Source organism: Lagopus muta, chromosome Z (assembly GCF_023343835.1).
Source record: "Lagopus muta isolate bLagMut1 chromosome Z, bLagMut1 primary, whole genome shotgun sequence".
Taxonomy (NCBI): domain Eukaryota; kingdom Metazoa; phylum Chordata; class Aves; order Galliformes; family Phasianidae; genus Lagopus; species Lagopus muta.
This window is the reverse complement of record NC_064472.1, coordinates 64,327,768-64,345,233: the sequence shown is the minus strand read 5'-3', so window position 1 is coordinate 64,345,233 and position 17,466 is coordinate 64,327,768. Positions and strand designations below refer to the sequence as shown.

Below are 17,466 nucleotides of genomic sequence, written 5' to 3'. Positions count from 1 at the left end.
AGATTTCCATTGCAGCACAACCTGAATATTAGAAAGCTGTAAACCTGGAGTTTGGAGAGTAGATGAAGCTATGGAATAATGCATTGGATTTACTTTCTACAGGTAGAATGAGAACAGTGAAATTTATGCACTGCGTTCTCTGACTTTCAGTGTAGAAATAAGCATGCCCATGAGAGTGAACCAGGCACTCTGTACCTGTCCTGTAGTTGAATTGTGTTAGAAGCATTTGCCTAAGAGATTTAGTAGCATTTAGACTTTGCTACCGTATCGAGGTGGTAGCTTACTTTTGCAGCTCATTTGCATATTCCATATTTTTGGTAGTGACAGGACATTAATCAAAATAAGTGAGGGGAACCATGTGGGAGACACATTTTAACAACACTTTGTAAAAGTTGTAAGTGGCTCTGGCTCCTAATCTTCTGCATGTGCTGTGTGCAGCAACAGTGAAACTCATGCCACAGTCTTCACAGCAGAACTCAGTCACTTTAAAAAACAGATCTGAGGGTCTGACCCCATTATTTAGACCAGCAGTCTCTAGTGTGAAACCTCTGAGACTTACAAGTGTCACATATCACACAGACACAATGGAAATATCTGATATATATGTATCAATATATATATGATATACTGAGCTGGTCCTCTTCAGAAGGGCTATGGACAGGTTCATGCATAAAGATATGTACAGATTTTCAGAAGGCAAAGGGACAGATCCTCTGTGAATTAATTCCTTGATGTGTCAATGTCTGTAAGCTGATGATCGCACTGACAGACTGTGGTAGCTGTCTCAACATTTTACTAGCATTACTTAGCTTGACCAAGAAGGTCCCAAGTGTGCCACTTGCTCTTCTCAGCCTTCTTCCTGCTTTTATTATTGTGCTTTGTTCTAAGAACTGGTTGTTACTATACTTGAGCAAAACCCTCTTTGTAGAATGACTTAATTTAATGCTTTCACTTCCACTCAATTTCAGTGGCTTGGCCACTCTGTATCTGTCTTGGAAAAACTACCAGAAGCAAGAGCCAGAACAGGCAGACAAACAGGAGGCTGGAGAAATTACCCAAGGCAAATTGAAGTTGTGAGACTAGTTTAGGCTATAAGAAAAGATGAAGCTCTTAAATTTTAGTATCTTATTCTGGCAACAAGGATGCTCCCAGGAGCAACAGGAATAGATCTGGGAATCAGACTTGCTGTAGGAGGAATTAAAGATGGGAGATTTACAACAAGCATGTCTTCCTCCAATTCTATACTCGTATCTATAAAAGCCTGTTTTGCCATGGACCGGACAGTGGCCTTGTTCACAGCTGTGCTGCCTTTGGGTGTCACTTGAATGGCTGCAGAGTCAGTGCACAAGCACACTGAAAGCCCTGGACTGGTGTGCCAGCCATGGATGTGCTTTTACTCTGCGTGCTGCAGCTGCAGAAACAATGCTCATGTCTCTGCATCTCTCCATCCCCAGCCACTGCAGCTCTAAGGCAGTGTACCAAGACAGATGAGCTCTCAGGCAGGACCCCTGTCAGTAAATACTCAGTTACCAAACGAAGTTTTGTCTCTGCTCTGGTCACAATTAAGCCACCCACTGGTGACTCATAAATCATTGTTGCTGTTAGGAATTAATAGTTGTGCTGCTAACTCAAATACATAAGGACTGGCCATCAGGTGTCTGCATACGCTATGCACTGCAGTGATTCAGACCAAGGGTTTATCAAGCTTGTTCTCCTCAACACAGTCCACCAGCAGCTACCTAGGGAAAAGCAGGCCAAGTGTATGACATTTTCTCCTAATGTTTTGACAGTTCTCAACCATTCTGAGTTCCAGGCACTTCCAGAGCCTGCTGTGATTTGTCAGTGTGGTGTTGCTCCCTCTGAATTCTCTTGCAAGCACTTCATTCGGCCTTCCTCTTGAACTCACTTAAAATTCTAGTATTCCTTGAATTTACAAACATACTCTCTGTACTGTACTGTACCACAGTGCAGTGGTATAAAGTGCTGCTTTTGGTTTGTTCTGAACCTTGTTGACTTCATCTCCCTTGTTTCTTTAAGGCAAAAAGACAATGAACGATTTATCTGTGTCTACTCCCTTCATTTCACTAGTGACTTTGTACATCTTTACAGATTCCCCATAAACCATCTCTTTCCCCAGCTGATTCAAGTAATTCCTTCTGAGGACAGATTCCTCCCTACCTTCTTGCCTTCCACTGTATCTTAATCAAGATGAAGGGACAAGATATTTCACAGATGTGACAAATATGACAATCTGATGACAGCAGTCCATGTTCATCATGTAAGTGCTACTAGTTTTTTGAAGAAAACAATGAAGAAATGTTATGGAGGAATACACAGAAGTGTTTTGATGTAGCTTTTGTTTCTCTTTGACTCTTCCTTAATCCTCAAAACATTGTAACACTCAAACATTTGGCTCAAGAACTCCTATCCTAACCCCATCCATTAACATCTGTAGGCTAAAAACCAGGTGCAATGGGGTAAAAATCTGCAGCAGTCACTAAATGTAGAACAGCTGATGACTTCACACACATAACAAGGACTCTTCTGTTTGTTTTTAAAAGGAATCATGCATCTTTCTCAGATGTCAAAGCCTCAAATATTTGTAAACATTGATCTCCAAGTGGTTTTGGGAACAACTGGTCTACAGTTTTAGAAGCTGCAAGAGGAGCTTCCCACTCTAACCTACAGAAGATTTGGTTTCTGGCACTTCTTGTAGCTTTGAGAACTCTCAGCCTGCACAAGTGGTGTCTAAATGGCCAAGGGTTTTTTTGTTTGCTCATTCCTGACCCAAGGAAGCATACTAGCAAGGGCCTGAAAACACACACCTGTTTTTATACTCATTTCTTTGGTAGCACAAATACTCATTTTGTGTTTTGTATTCTCTCACCTATCTCAAAACCTGAGAGAATTTGACTTCTCCCACAGATATATAATTACAAGATACTTTCAGTGCTTAGGCTGGAGCTGAGCCTACACACTCTCTGTACTATCTCTGCCTCTATGGAACAGGATCTTTTTCCACAACTGCCCTCACCTCCCTCTATGGCTAAGTTTAAGCTTCATTTTGTCTCCAGTAGAATGAAGAAGGAAGAAATACTGAAACAAATGCATGCATTAGTAAGGGTGAATAGCATTACAGCCATGCTATAAAGATGGGCTGAGAAGGGAAAGAAAACTAAGATGTTATTTGATACCAGAAATGCTAGCTGCAAACAGCAACAACAAACTTACTTCGACAAATACTGTCCTGAGGTTATATTTTTTTCATCTGTGTCCATGCAATTCATTGTACTCGGAATAAGAGCTAGTTCAGGCTGAATCATGGTGGCTGCTGCTACAGCTCTTGCTACCAGCTCCATTGCATCCTGCACATAATGCTCAAAGACAGACTGTGTTGTCTTGCCATGAGCAATGAGACCGAGTGGCAAACCTTCTGTCCTCAGTTCTTCCACGTTCTGTGAATCCCCAATAATCCAGTGAAGTTCTGGAGGCATCACACCAAATCGGGTAGTTATTTCAAAAATTCTCCTTGTTTTCTCCATGTCACATCCAAACATGACCATGGTAGATGTTGTGTCTTTGATGCTCTCCAGGTAAAACTGTAGGTAGTTCAGAAGGTCCTTGGTTGAAGTGAGATTTGCTGTGATGTTTATAATGGACCCCAGGTGGAACTTGGAGCTCTGTTGTGTGAGGAAGAGAAAATCCGTGATGTTCCACTCCTCCTGGCATACCATTAAGCTGAAGTTGTACCAGTTGTTCATTGCAAGGATTGAGAATGTGACATCAGCATCAGAGCTCAACGAGTTTTCTAAACTCATTTGCAGATGGAGGGGATTCTGCAGTTAAAAATACAAAATATTTTAATTAGAAATAAGTTAGAATTAAAGTTAATGCATTTTCTTAATTTTTATGTGAGGAGTGCATGTTCAGTTACGTTGTTCCAAGTAATCAATTGTTGATCTAGGTAATAGTGTGAGAAACTGAGACTTAGATCTACCCAACTTACAGTGAATCAAGGGCTTTCTGGGCTAGAACCTGAGTCAACTTCAATAATCATCAAAGGGTCTGTTTCCAATAATTCAAATTTCTCTAAATCCACTTGTACTTTTGGATTTCTTGGCATTCTCGATCACTGAATTCCATTTTCTTCTAACAGAGCATATGAGAAAGTAAGACTATTATTTGCATTCAATCATGGCAATAATGCTTAAATTCAATGGAAACTGTCAAGTGCTTTGGTAAAAAGTAAATGAAGATAAAAAAGGAATTTCAGGGTTTTTTGTGTTTTTTTTTTCTCTTTTTTTTTTTTCAGGGGCTGGGATGGGGGGGTGGGAGAGTAGTAGTGGACTTTTCCTACACAGACACATGAAGGAAGCTAATGGAACAGATCATCACTGACAACCAGTGCACATCATGTACTGCTAATAAAACCTGAGAAGATTAATTCCTTGGTAAAGGGCTAGGTAATAAATAAGCAAAGGGCTAAGATGTGCACACTCTGTGCTATCTGATTTGGAAAATACTTGACAAATAGGCATTCCATACTTATATTTTTTAAGTCATTGATGATAGAATAGAACGTAATCAGTTACATTTCCCAGCAACACTGCCTTTTGCTGTATCTTTTCCAGGAAAGGAGGGAGGATATGAGGTTAATTCATCTGCTTGGTTTCAGCTCAGAACTTGACAGTCCTTGCTATAGCTTTTCTGTGAAGTCAGTTAAGAAGTCAGTTTCAGGATTTGATTTGGCTTGTAAGATCTTTGTTGTGACTTCATGTCAACATTTGCCGGTATTCATGCCCCCTCAAATTATATATTATCCTACACAGGTTCCTGAATTTCATCATCTTTCTATCCACTCCTAAGTCGCTCAGCCCTTCAGGTCTGTTCCTCATGCTCTTACATTTTAGGTAGACAACAAGTAGAATACAGGAGAGGGAATCAGACCTTTACTCTGTTTAAAGCTAGTATAAAATGCTGTCCTTTGATTTTAGCAATATTTTAGTGATCATTACAGGCTCCAGCTTGGATGGATCTTAGAAACAGTATTCTAAATTTGAAATAATCAGAAATGCACTAAAATAAAACCCTGGCTCTCTGCTTTGGATGTAAGAGGTAGAATGCAGCAAACAAAAAAAAAAGCAACCAAACAAAAAAACCTCAAACAAACAAGTGGAAGAGTTAAACACCATTTAAAAGCAGCAAGCTTTAACTGTGTTAATTTGCAGCTACATGAACTCATCATGCATTTTCCTGAGCAAATCATTTAAATTCAGAGTTTAGTTGTGAGAATACTTTAAATGAAGAAGCTCTCAGCTCTTTCGTTACCTCTTGGTTTTGGTACCAGTGCCTTGTTTTTACACAGACTCATAAATAAGCTAATTGAATAGATCAGTGTCCACAATCAATGCACATCATGTACTGCCAATAAAGCGCAAGAGGATTGACTCTTTGATAAAGGACAAGTTACTGAATGCACAAGAAGCTAAGCTGTGCAGACTCTGTGAGCTCTAAGCTAAACATTGCCTATTAATTGAAATACATGATTAGCACAGAAAAAAAAAGCTTTGCACATAATACCTGGATTTGGGAAGCTGATTTGAATAAATTAGTGTCTAAAAACTCAATTAAGACAAACTTTTCTGGCTAAAATTATGAGCTCATACAATAAATTAGCTTTAGTTTGTCCCTCAGTTGAAACAGAAGGGCATAGAAAGTTTTCCTTGTGTCCTCTGCCCAAGAACAAGTAAAAGTCTGGCCTCCAAACAACCTTGCAAGCCTACTGACTTAGTTAATTTTCCAGTTTACAAGTAAGTTATTCAATATAAATAGAACATTTTGCACATACAAGAGATAGCGTACAACCTGTACATACTGCATCAGGAAGCTCAAAATTCTCTGGTTCATTCAGAAGAATAGCATCTCAATCATAGCTTCACAGCTATTACAGTGTACATGCAGATACCAAAGAAAAAATCTACTGGACACAGAAAAACCACCCTGTACTGATGAATGATTGAAGTTAGCAAGAACATTTGTATCCATACTTCTGAAAAAAAGCTTCCAGAAAACAAACATGAGCATTTGCGCTCTGTAATTTGTTCCCACACTGGGTTTGGCCCACGACAAGTAGCTCTCCTTGGTGTCCTATGTGTGTCAGTGTGAGTTCCAGTACATTTAGGGGATTATTCTCATTAGACAGTATGGGCAAGTGCATGAGAACTGGTGCTCCACCTTACCCAGCAAATTCGGACATCTCTAGACCTATATGCGCCCATGCTAAACACAGTGCTAATGCACTGCTGCACACTAAGTAAGATTCCCTCCTGTCCACAGCACAGTTCTTCCAAACACTGCATGTATCCAAGCAGTTTTGAAGCAAAAAAGATACAGAACAGGTAAAAATTACATGCTGGGGTCACTGGGGTTCACACTGTACCCACAGGAAACACAGCACTGAACACATATAGAGAAACTTTCCTTTGGGGCTAGAAAACTGGTTTTAATTTTATTCAGCAGTGCAGATGAAGACAAACTGCACTGCACCTGTGGGTAGTCTCAGGTGGAAGATGGACTTCCTACAGTAGTGCAGCCAGAGGTTTGTTTCTGAGGAGTTCTAACAGTGGTCCCTTTTTAATGTGAAAATACTTAGATGTGTCATTGTGGTGCAACAGACTCTTCTTGCATTGAGACACTTCACTCAGGGTCAGGCCTGGACAGAGCTCTGGACACACTGATCTAGCCACAGATGTCCCTGTTCATTGGAGGAGAGTTAGATGAGATGGCCGTTAAGGCTCCCTTCAATTCAAACAGTTCTATCATTCTACGATCCACTGAGTGGATGTGAACTGGCATAACCTGTTTACATCAAACATGTTTTTAAAGGAGGTTGTTAGCAGGTTTTAGTTGTCATTCTCTATAATCAACAGGTACATGTACTATAGCAATTACCAGCACTGTGATTAACTGCTTATTTCATCGTTAGCATGCTTGAAAGGTAAACTTTAAGCTCTGAAAAAGTGGCATGAAGTGCATGAGGACCAAGTGGTAATTTGAAGGGAACTGACTAAAAACGTGCCTTCAGAACCTTTCTGGTACAGTGACACACAGGAAAATCAATTAGAAGGCCTCTGTGTTCTGCTTAATTTTCAGCCCACCATGCAAACAATCCTACTGACTTTGGGAATCAACAAGCAACCTTGTTTTACTACCAATTTATGTCTGCTTTGTGCTTGAGATTTAGCTTGGGATTTAGCTTTGGGACACTTGACGGGTCAGGCTGGTTCATTCACAACACACTCAATCACAGGGTTCATCTAGAGAAACATTGGTCGGCCTTACTGTTTTTACATGCAAAAAACCTTTCAAGAAATGATGCAGTGATGTTTGAAGATATTTGGATTTAATACCTCCTTAATTTTATTTTGAAAGGTTTATATGTCATCTGTAGGATGCAACTGAGCCTAGCGGGGGCTGAAAAAATTACACAGATAAAGTCACATGTATACATACAGAATACATCTTTGATGAGCCTTTATATATTTTTGATGATTCATTTTTCTATAAAATAAAAAATTACTGCTTTATAATGAAGAACTTCCAAAAACTGCCTATTCAGTAATTCAATAGCAATTATTGAGGTTGCATAATTTCAGAGCAAAGGCTTTTGACAACTTAAATGATAGTTTAGATACGTGTAACTTTCTACTTATCAGGAAATAGAAGATTTATGAGATAATATCAGTGTATTGAACTGTGCCTATCCATCCTTATCAAAACTCTTAGGCAGACACCTTTATTACTTGACTTCGGAAATCAGTAAAGTTCGACTGTTTCAGTTAAACTGCCAATTAATTCTTGTATGGAAAATCAATCGTTTTGTTTCTATTTTACTTTAAGCTGTTATTAAAGGTAGAATGATTTGCATCAATTTTTTTCTGCATTGCACAGAAAATTAGAACTCATTTGAATAATGTTAATTGGAATTTGTTTTTAATGTGTTTGCATTTACAAAGTCTCAACGAGCAAAAGCATTTCCAATGTTTATGAAGACTTAATTTCTTACTGCACATAATTAGCTCATGTTTTATAAACCAGCCAGTATGACTTGATTTCAACTTCTGGGTAACTAACGAACCTAGAATCCTTATTTTCTGATTAATCACCTTTGGATTTTGGATACCGACGGTCTTTCCAGTGACGTCCAGTGGGCTTCAGACCAAGCCAATCCCAGAACAATGAACTCTATATGATCTGATGTGTTTCAGTTCTCTACACAAAGAGACAGTAACTACTTATTTGCTTTCTGTACTGCAACCAGAGCAATTTTTCCTTTCATTGCCCGAGATACTTGAGATAGCAGGTCCACTTAACACCCAAAACATGATTTGCATTTCATCAATTACATCATTTTCAAGGCTGTCTCAGTCATCTGTAGACCCATTCTCAGTAAAGGAAGATCTTGAAAATCTTGTGAACATAATGCTTGGAGCTAGACTGACTTGCACCCTGCAGGATCTGACCATTTAACTCTTCAACCAAATTTGTAATGCTAATTACACACGGCCATGGTGACATTTTATCTGACATTATGGTAGATCCATTAGCAGAGTTAAAAGCACTATGCGAAGGAATTTTTGCTAACTGTAGAACTAAATAACACATTGAAAATATTATTCCCCATTGATTCTAAGGGGCAAAGGCAGTGTTCATGGCAGTGTTTATGATAAGAAACAAAAGAGAAAACAAGTTACATAATTACACTAGAGAAACCTCTGCTGAACAGAAAAAAAAGCCTTCTGGCTTTCAGTGCAGCTGTGGGGACTCACAGCTTTACAAACAGAGTTAAATGGCAGCTGTGAGCAAGCTGATGCTGGAGCTTCAAAAACTGAGAAGCTATTTCTTCCATGGTTGAAACAACAAAGTTTAGGCTCAATACCCAGCTCCCTACAGACTAAGTGCCTACCTATTGCTTTTTCTTTACATGCCAAAACGAAAGATGCTGTGAAATATTTTGTTTTTCCTTTGTAGGTTCCTTGCTGCTGAAACTGCAATGCTTCACAGAGGTTTTGTGGCAGCTGTCGGAGTGCAGGAAGGGCTCTGGATGGGAAGGTCCCACTGCTGGCCCAACCAGCTGGAGAGCGGCTGCTGGTGCATTCCGGAGACAGGTGAGGAGTTAGGAAAGTGTGAGCAGCTCTCACTTCACCAGGGTCACTGACTGTCTCACACCACGTACGGTGAGAAGGGGAGCTTAGAGCTCTCCATACCTTCAGCCAAGGATATTTCATTTCTGTGCCTCACTCGTTAGTCCCAAGAGCCCAGCATGCTTTTGGTATCAAATGCTGGAACCGTGGTGTAATGCTGCTTCTGGCCTTTTTCCAGCCCCAGCTAAACTCCCTAAGGCTTCTCATGGGCATCACTAAGTGTTACATTCAGCCTTCAGGCCTTCATCCAGAAAAACACTTAAACATCTACTTACATAGCATCAGCATGATTAAAAATACCAATTTCTTCTGCTATTTAAAAAGAAGAATAAATTCATCTTTTGTTTCTCTGGTGAAGAAAATCCTAGACCCAGATGATTAGGACTATTCATCTATGTAAAACAAGCCACTGTGAGCAAGGAATTTCTCCTGCACTGGCCCAAGAAGAGGAGGATGACTTTACTAATTCTCTTTCATAGTCTTGCACATCTTGTCTCTCCACACATGCACCTGTTAGAACAAGACTATAATGTGAAACAATGCAGATCCCCAAACAAAGGCTACTTTTTTGCAGACAATTTCAAATCTGAGAGAGAAAAGCCAGTTCAAACTAGCTAAAACCATTCTTATTCCTACAGCAAAACAAGCCTGGCAACTGTCCAGGCAACACTTATCAGCAGATCCTAACGAGGCTCTAACTGCTGATTTAAAAAGGAAACAACAACAAAAACAAGCATTAATTTAAGGACTGTCTTAGTTTGTCCTCAAAATGATTTTTCTTGTTCGACCCGACAGTCAAGAATTCCAGTTGCTTAACATCTCTACTGACTACATTCGAGAACTTCAAACTAATCTGAGTAAGTACAGTTCTCTACAAGGTCAAACAGGCAGTATAAAATAAGAACATTCAGCTGTTCTTGGAAAGAAAGACCCATTATTTATCTTCATGGCCATTTATAAATTATCGTAAGTAATACTACTTCAAAAACTTCAAGGTGTTCTTTGCTCCAGCGGGGGGAAAAACCAACATTTAAAGTTCAACTGAGAATATTTCATAGAGATGCCAAGAGCCAAAACACTTTTTCTTTCCCTAAAACATGTCACTAATGTTAGAAGACAGATGATTGATAACACAGATAGATCAAGGGAGTTGCACTAATTCTCCATAAAAAGCTTTCCCCCATCATTAAAATGCCAATGCAGTGCTCTAGAGGATCACCTCTGGTCTGTGGCATGTTCCCTATGGGAGAAATGGCTGGGTCCTTGTCTGTGACTGGCTCCCAAGCACTCTACTAATGTTAGTAAGAGACAGAAATGTGGAAGACAATGTATTTGCTTCCTTTTACACAACACTCCTTGCAGAGAATCCAAATTATTACTGCCTTCTCTTAACCTGGATATTAATTCATAGCATTTGGTAAATGACTGCTTGTTCCTTTCTTGCCTCAACAGTTACCTGAGGAATTCTCCTTTTCTGGGAAAGAAGATGTGATTCATAATCACCAAATCTTCAACCTGCAAAGCCCTTGTAAGCTTTTGGATAAAAGATGCCAGGGGGTATTAAATGCAAGTATTAGCCACAATGGACAATTCCATACAGCACGGCATTGTTTTCTGTAAGTTCAGCACTGTTACAGAATCCAGCTGTGACTGATAGGTGAGCACACTCAATCAAATGTATGCTGATCTTTGCCAGCTCTACCCAGACTTTGTTTGCAGTGTGATTTCCCAGTAACACATTTTCTTACAGCTGACCTCCTCGAGGCTGCTGTTTCTCTGCAGAGTATTTCTCATCTGGTATTTGTGCTGCAGCCACCCTGCTACAGGTTTTTCACTCCTGTGAAGAATGAAAATTATGGGGGCAGCTCCAGAGAGGCACACCTTTCAGGAGTTTGTCTGAACAGCACTACAAGCACAGAAGTTTCAAAACAGCGTTTAGTAAAAATTATTCATTCCTTTAAAGCAATGTGGCATATTCTGATGCAGCAAGAATAGCTGGGTGTCCAGCAGTGACACCATCAAAAAAGCCAAAACTCTGGCAGCACAAAGGGAGCACAGCGCATGAGCTTTGAGGCTGTGAAGTTACAGACCTGCATCATGTCCTGGTCCTTGAAGTGCAGCACAGGAAGGCCAGGTTGCTGTAAAGCAGTTCTTATAACACACTCAAAGTGCTGTCTTACCTTGAAGATAATGGTTTAGGAAGCTGTCATAGCACTCCATGAGTGTCTCTGAATGGAGGAACTCTTCTTAGTATCGTTTTAGAGTGATTACTAGCAACCCCAGATAAGGCTGCTGTAATAAAATGTCAATTGATTTATGAAGAAATCACACCTCAAAGGCTGCTGATAAAAAATTAGCAGAGGCCGTATCAAGGACCTCCATAAGGACTATCACAGGATCACAGCAGGCTGCAAGCACAGCATGGCACAAGAGGTGTCAGGGCGAAAATCACAACTCACTGATGGTCAGTTAAGGGTCACTAAGAGATTACTGCTTTGAGAGCAGAGTAAAACTTGTTCTAGAGAGAGCAAAGAACAAAGTATCCTGCTTACACCTACAACAGATGTGCAGATAAGGTGTAACTGTGAATGAATAGGAAACCGGCAGCTAAGTACAGCAGATACGCAGACAATATTAGCAAACAAATAAAAATGACCAAAAGCAAACTCAGGGGAGAAAAAGACTCCCACCACCAACATAATACTCCTACCTTTAGGGATTGGCAGACTTCATCAACCCTTTGAAAAGACAAACGCGTTTGCTCTGCTCCCTAAAAGAGACTTCAGTACCAAGAGATGAATGGAAAGGTGCTGAGAAAGGTGTGAAAAGAGATAGCAGAAGTGCATGTAAAATAACTTGAACTGTGTCACTGCTGAGAACGAGCTGTTCTATTTGGATAATTTGTCTGTAAGTATTGTTGCAGCGGGACCAATAATGCTACTTTGATTAGACTGCTAGGACTTTAATTAGACTAACAGCAAATTCTTGGCTTTGCATATTTCCATAGCTCACGCTAATTGCACACAGTGTTTGCTCTAATGCCTCGCTCTTGAGGACTACCATTAACACAACGTGAAAGTTGACAGAGAATTTGGCAACTAAGTCTGTAATTATGATGCACATTGCCAAGTGCTGCTCCCCACTGTGCTCCTTGGCACATCAGCTGTGCCAGGTTCCCCACTGACAAGGGTTCTTGCAATGGCATTCCTACTCTCAGCTCATTATAGCAGACCTCATCTTCCCAATAGCAAGATGGGATCTCTGTATCATAAGAAAATGCTACTCTTCCACAAGCACAAGCAGCTGTGAGTTTGCTTCCATTATCACCTGGCTTTTTAGGCATGAGCAAAATTCTCACAGAACCAAAAGAAACAATGCCAGGAAAAAAGACAGACAGACAGACAGACAGAAAGAAAGAAAGAAAGAAGGAAGGAAGGAAGGAGAGAAGGAGAGAAAGAGAGAGAAAAAGAAAGAAAGAAAGAAAGGAAGAAAGGAAATATAAGGGCAGTGAGTACAGAGAAGACTGGTTCTGGCTATGAAGGTAAAAGAAGTTTTATTTCAGTCTACAGAAGCTGGTAAGTACCCCATGTACCATGCAGCACTTTATCCAATTAGATCTTATTCACCATAAACACAGGCAGCAAGAACAAAAACTGGAGCACCTTTTCCACCCACTGGTCCAATTCCAGCCTGGCTTAGAATATCTCCAACCCGCCCAGAGCATTTGCATTCTCTGTGCTCACAGGAGCTGTGTCCCATGTCTTGTTATTTTAAAGATGACAACAAGCCTGCCAACAAGCTTTGCAGCCCCACTCACTGGTTGCAGCTCAGCAGAGTAAAGTTAAGCTATTTGTTCCTGGAAACAAATGTGGAAAGGGAGGACAATTCAACCAAAAAGCCTCTCCTATTCCTCCTGAGGCCATGTCTTGCAGGAAACCAGAATGCTGGATGCTGCTCCTCCAGCACAATGACCAGCCATGGGTTAGCACCTGTAACACTGCCGTGCTTTGCATGGAGCAGTCACTGAAAGATTCATGGCAAAGCACAGTGGGAAAAATGAACCCTGATCTGGTTCCTCAGGAAAATGTGTACATGTGACTCTGAATGGTTATGTTAGTGGGCACAGCAGGGATGGTGGTTCGATGTGATGATCTTATGGGTCTTTTCCAACCTTAACGATTCTATGATTTTATGCACCAGCTCACCATCGATCCTCTGTGCTGGGCCTTGTTCTGGGCATGTTGCACAGGATTAATTTCACCTGCAGGTGCATTTTACTCTACATTGATTTTTTTGTATGAAGGAAAGCTGAAAATTAAGCTTGCAAAGACCAATCTCTTTAACTCCATTAAAAGAGGCCAGGGTGAATTAAGTTAGTAGTTCATCTTTATGAAGCTAGACATGTAAATCACGGCTCTAAGGTGAATTCTGTGTGTACTTGCTTGGCTTAAAATCAGGAATAGCATTTAAAAATCTCTGCTTGAGGTTTCTTATTTAATACACCAAGGATTTAATTAGAAAACTGGGAAATTAGAAAGACTTATAATTAGCTCTTAGGGGAAGGGGGCAAGAAGGAGAAAACTACATAAAGCAACTCTTCTAAAAAAACAAATCCTGCAAATTCATTTTTTTTTCACTAGATGCAGAGATTTCCATGGGAGCACCCCAGCCCTCCCCTCTGCAAGATTTCTCCCCCCTACATAAGCCTGGACAATGCCAGGGGCCACAAGCAGTGGGGAGGCACTGTGTGGGTGGCATATTGAGGGCTTGCTGCCAGGCAGCTGGCCGGGTTGCACCCCTGCAGGTATCCCTGAGTGCATGGTAGGACTCTGCCATCCCAGCAGCAGAAGAAATATCAGAGGGAGATACGTCAGCCAAAGCCTGCAATAACTTCAGGAGCAAGAGGGAGGCATGATGTATAGAGAATGGGAGAAGAACTCATTGAGAGCAGCTCTGCAGGGACGAAGTTGGAGTCTTGGTGGACAAAAAGCTGGACATGAGCCAACAGTGTCCACCTGCAGCCCAGAAGGCTGACAGTATCCTGGGCTGCATCAGCAGGGGGGTGGCAGCAGAGAGACTGGGGATTGTCCCCAACTGTTCTGCCCTCATGAGGCCCCACCTGCAGTCCTGCATCCGGTTCTGGGGTCCCCAGCACAAGGAAGATGAGGAGCTGTTGGAGTGGGTCCTAAGGAGGGCCACAAAGAAGATCAGAGGACAGGAGCACCTCTCCTATGAAGACAGGCTGAGGGAGCTGGGCTTGTTCAGCACAGAGATGAGAAGGCTGTGGAGAGACCTCGCTGCAGCCTTCCATATCTTGAAGGGAGCGACTAAACAGGAGGGAGATCATTTTTTTTACACGGTTTCATAGCGGTAGGACAAGGAGGATAGCTTTACACTAAAAGAGGGGAGATTCACTTTAGATGTTAAGAAGAAATTCTTTACTCAGAAGGATAATGAGGCCCTGGCACAGCTGCCCAAGAAAGCTGTGGGTGCCCTATTCCTAGAGGTGCTCCAGGCCAGGTTGGAAGGGGCCCTGGGCAGCCTCATCCAGTGGGTGGCAACCAGCCCAGAGCAGGGCACTGGAGCTGAATGAGATTTCAGGTCCCTTCCAACCCAACGCATTCCATGATTCTGTTCGTTGACTTCTGGGCTGCAAATTTACATTCCTTCAATAGGAGATGGAAGCATGACTTCTGAAAACGCAGCAAAGCTCAATGACTTATATTTACTTTCATTTTTTTCCTTTTTTTCTTAATCCTGAATTCCTGATCATGAACAAACAAACTGGCAAAACAAACAAACAAACAAACAAACAACACAACCGCCACCAACATAAAAAAAAAAAAAAAAAAAGACAAGTGTACAGTTTAGCAACTTTGTCATGCTCTTTGCAAATTTCTCTTCTGGTCATGCAGAAGATAAACAAGGTGTGATTCTGCAATCCAGAATTCCCTCTTCACCAAAGGCAGAAGCATTTAAGCCTCCAACCAAGCACACAGCAGCCTCCCACAGAAGTGTCTGACTGACTGCACAGTGCTGTTACCAAGGCAGAGAGAGATAGGAGATAAAAGAGGAGGAGGAAGATACCCTGGCTGTGCATCAAATATAGCAACTGAGCAATCCTGCTTGAAATCCCTGCCCTGTTCTGTGCTCCCTTTGCACGTAAGCTCCTTTCTGCAAGACAAGGATGGCCCTGCTGAAGTACAGTGCATAAGTGAGCACCACAGGATATGAACACCACAGCATGTCTGAGTTTCTCCCTTGTGGAGTGGCTTTCTGCCCTAGAAGTCCTGCAGCTTACAGCAAGATAAATATTTCACATCCCTTTGCGCAGAGAGGGATCTGAAGGGACAAAGGAAAAAAAAAAAAGAGGTTAAGTCACATATCTTAGAGGATATACCAAGATCTTGCCAGAAGCAGAATCTAATGCTCAAAATTCCCGTTCTACCCATGCAAGACAAAGCTGCCTCAACAGATAAAAGAATGTGTGAAGTTACAAATACACTTATTTTATGAGTTATTGTTAAGTACTTTGGATATTAGTACCACTGCTCTACTCGCAGCACACTGGCTTGTCTTTCTGGATTCCTTAGTGACTCAGTGATGCCTGCCAAGCACTTGGACACTCTGACTTCTTCATCAATTCTAAGTGCGTAAACAACTTACCAACAATCATAATGTGATAAAGGTAGACCTTACTGTAAAGGTAGCCTGCAGAGCAGTTACACGTGGTGCTGTAATGGGGCTTGGAGAATTCATCAGAACTCAACAGCCATAACCATGATTCATAATATTCGATCAGGTGGATGTTTACAGCTCCTTGTGATCTACTCTTCTGAATCTATCTAGTATTCTAATCTGAATACTTGACAGTACATATACAGTAGCATTATCTCTCTACTGTGCACAAATATTTGTACAGATTACAGCTACCAGCACCTAAGATGGACGCTCAGACCATCAATAAAGTGACAGCATGGAGATATTAATGACTCCAACTTTTCTTTCCTTTGCACTGAGTCCAAATTCATTGGAACAATGGCAATCAATGCTTTCTAGCCTTTAAGCCATCCTTACACATGTGATATGTGATAGTGTGCACAGACAAAAAATAAATATGTGACTATGCATGCTGGGAACCACAACACACCATTGCTGGTGTGATGACTTGGCTGTACTGAAGGCTTGTACTATGTGTCTGCCACCACCACAATCCAGCAGCTGGTACTGATCACAGGATGCTGGCACCGGCCACATAAATATGTCTCTTTGTATGGCTGTGCCCATGGCAAGTGCAACTGGCTCCAGCATTTCGTCAGGAGCAGCCCATCAGCTTTACCTTGCAGACCTCTTTCTGCTACAACAATATGAAAGCACCACAAGAGCAGGTCAGTGCTGGTAGCCGTGGCCCCGAGTTTCACTGCACTCCTATGGCTCTATCACAAGGAGAGAGCTTCCTGTCTTACAGCCTTCCTTTAATTGTTTTTTTTTTGTGTGTGTCCCACATGTCCAGCAGAGGACAAACCTTCTGCTGAGACTGGAGATCCATCATGCACCACTCCTCATGGACAAGCCTTTCCTTGCAAATTTGGAGGCAAAGGATGGGTAAAGATGGACTCTCATGTCTGAACTGATTTCCAGATGGAACCCAAAATGCTCATCAGGAAAGGAAGCCGAGACCTGTTTTGGTCATGCAAGAATGGCTCCAAAGCAAGGCTGGAGGACTCAGGAGGACTGGGTCTATTGACCTTAAAATGAGAAGTACACAAGACAAGTGCGCAGCCTCCACCCTTTGGCATGCATTACGAGGGGCTTGAGGAGGCCACAGCTCATTTTCTGGAGGGTGTCACTGACTTAGTCTGAGGATCTCCACCAGGCTTTTCCCCCTAGAGTGGCACTTCCAGCTTCCAGCTCCCATCAGCGTACGCATCTAAATGAATGCTTCTGCACTGCAAAGAGTTGAAAAAAAAAAAAAAAAAGGAAGTCTGTGTGGTGTAAAAGAAATATTAGATCTTTTGCTGGTAAAGAGAAACTCACTAGTGCATGGGCAACAGTGATTCAGCACAATGCTCTTACTAGCAAGGCCTGTGGTGATAAGAAGTTCAATATATGTAGGTCACTCCAAAAGTAGTGCATCCTATTTATTACCATGGAAATTACCAAGAGCATAAGAACACAGTTTGATAGAGCAAATCCTCAGATACAAAACATCATTTTTCAGCATAGTCATCACCATTAGTTATGCATTTTCACCAGCATGAAC

General features: G+C 41.5%; 1 protein-coding gene across 1 annotated transcript in view; it reads right to left on the bottom strand.

Annotated features, from left to right (window-relative positions):
• Positions 1-17,466, bottom strand: part of GRIN3A (glutamate ionotropic receptor NMDA type subunit 3A) — a 68,205-nt gene that overhangs the window by 35,122 nt on the left and 15,617 nt on the right. The window contains exon 2 of the mRNA XM_048932405.1: positions 3,232-3,836. Coding sequence (XP_048788362.1) covers positions 3,232-3,836 — 605 coding nt within the window. The remainder of the gene's footprint in view (positions 1-3,231; positions 3,837-17,466) is intronic.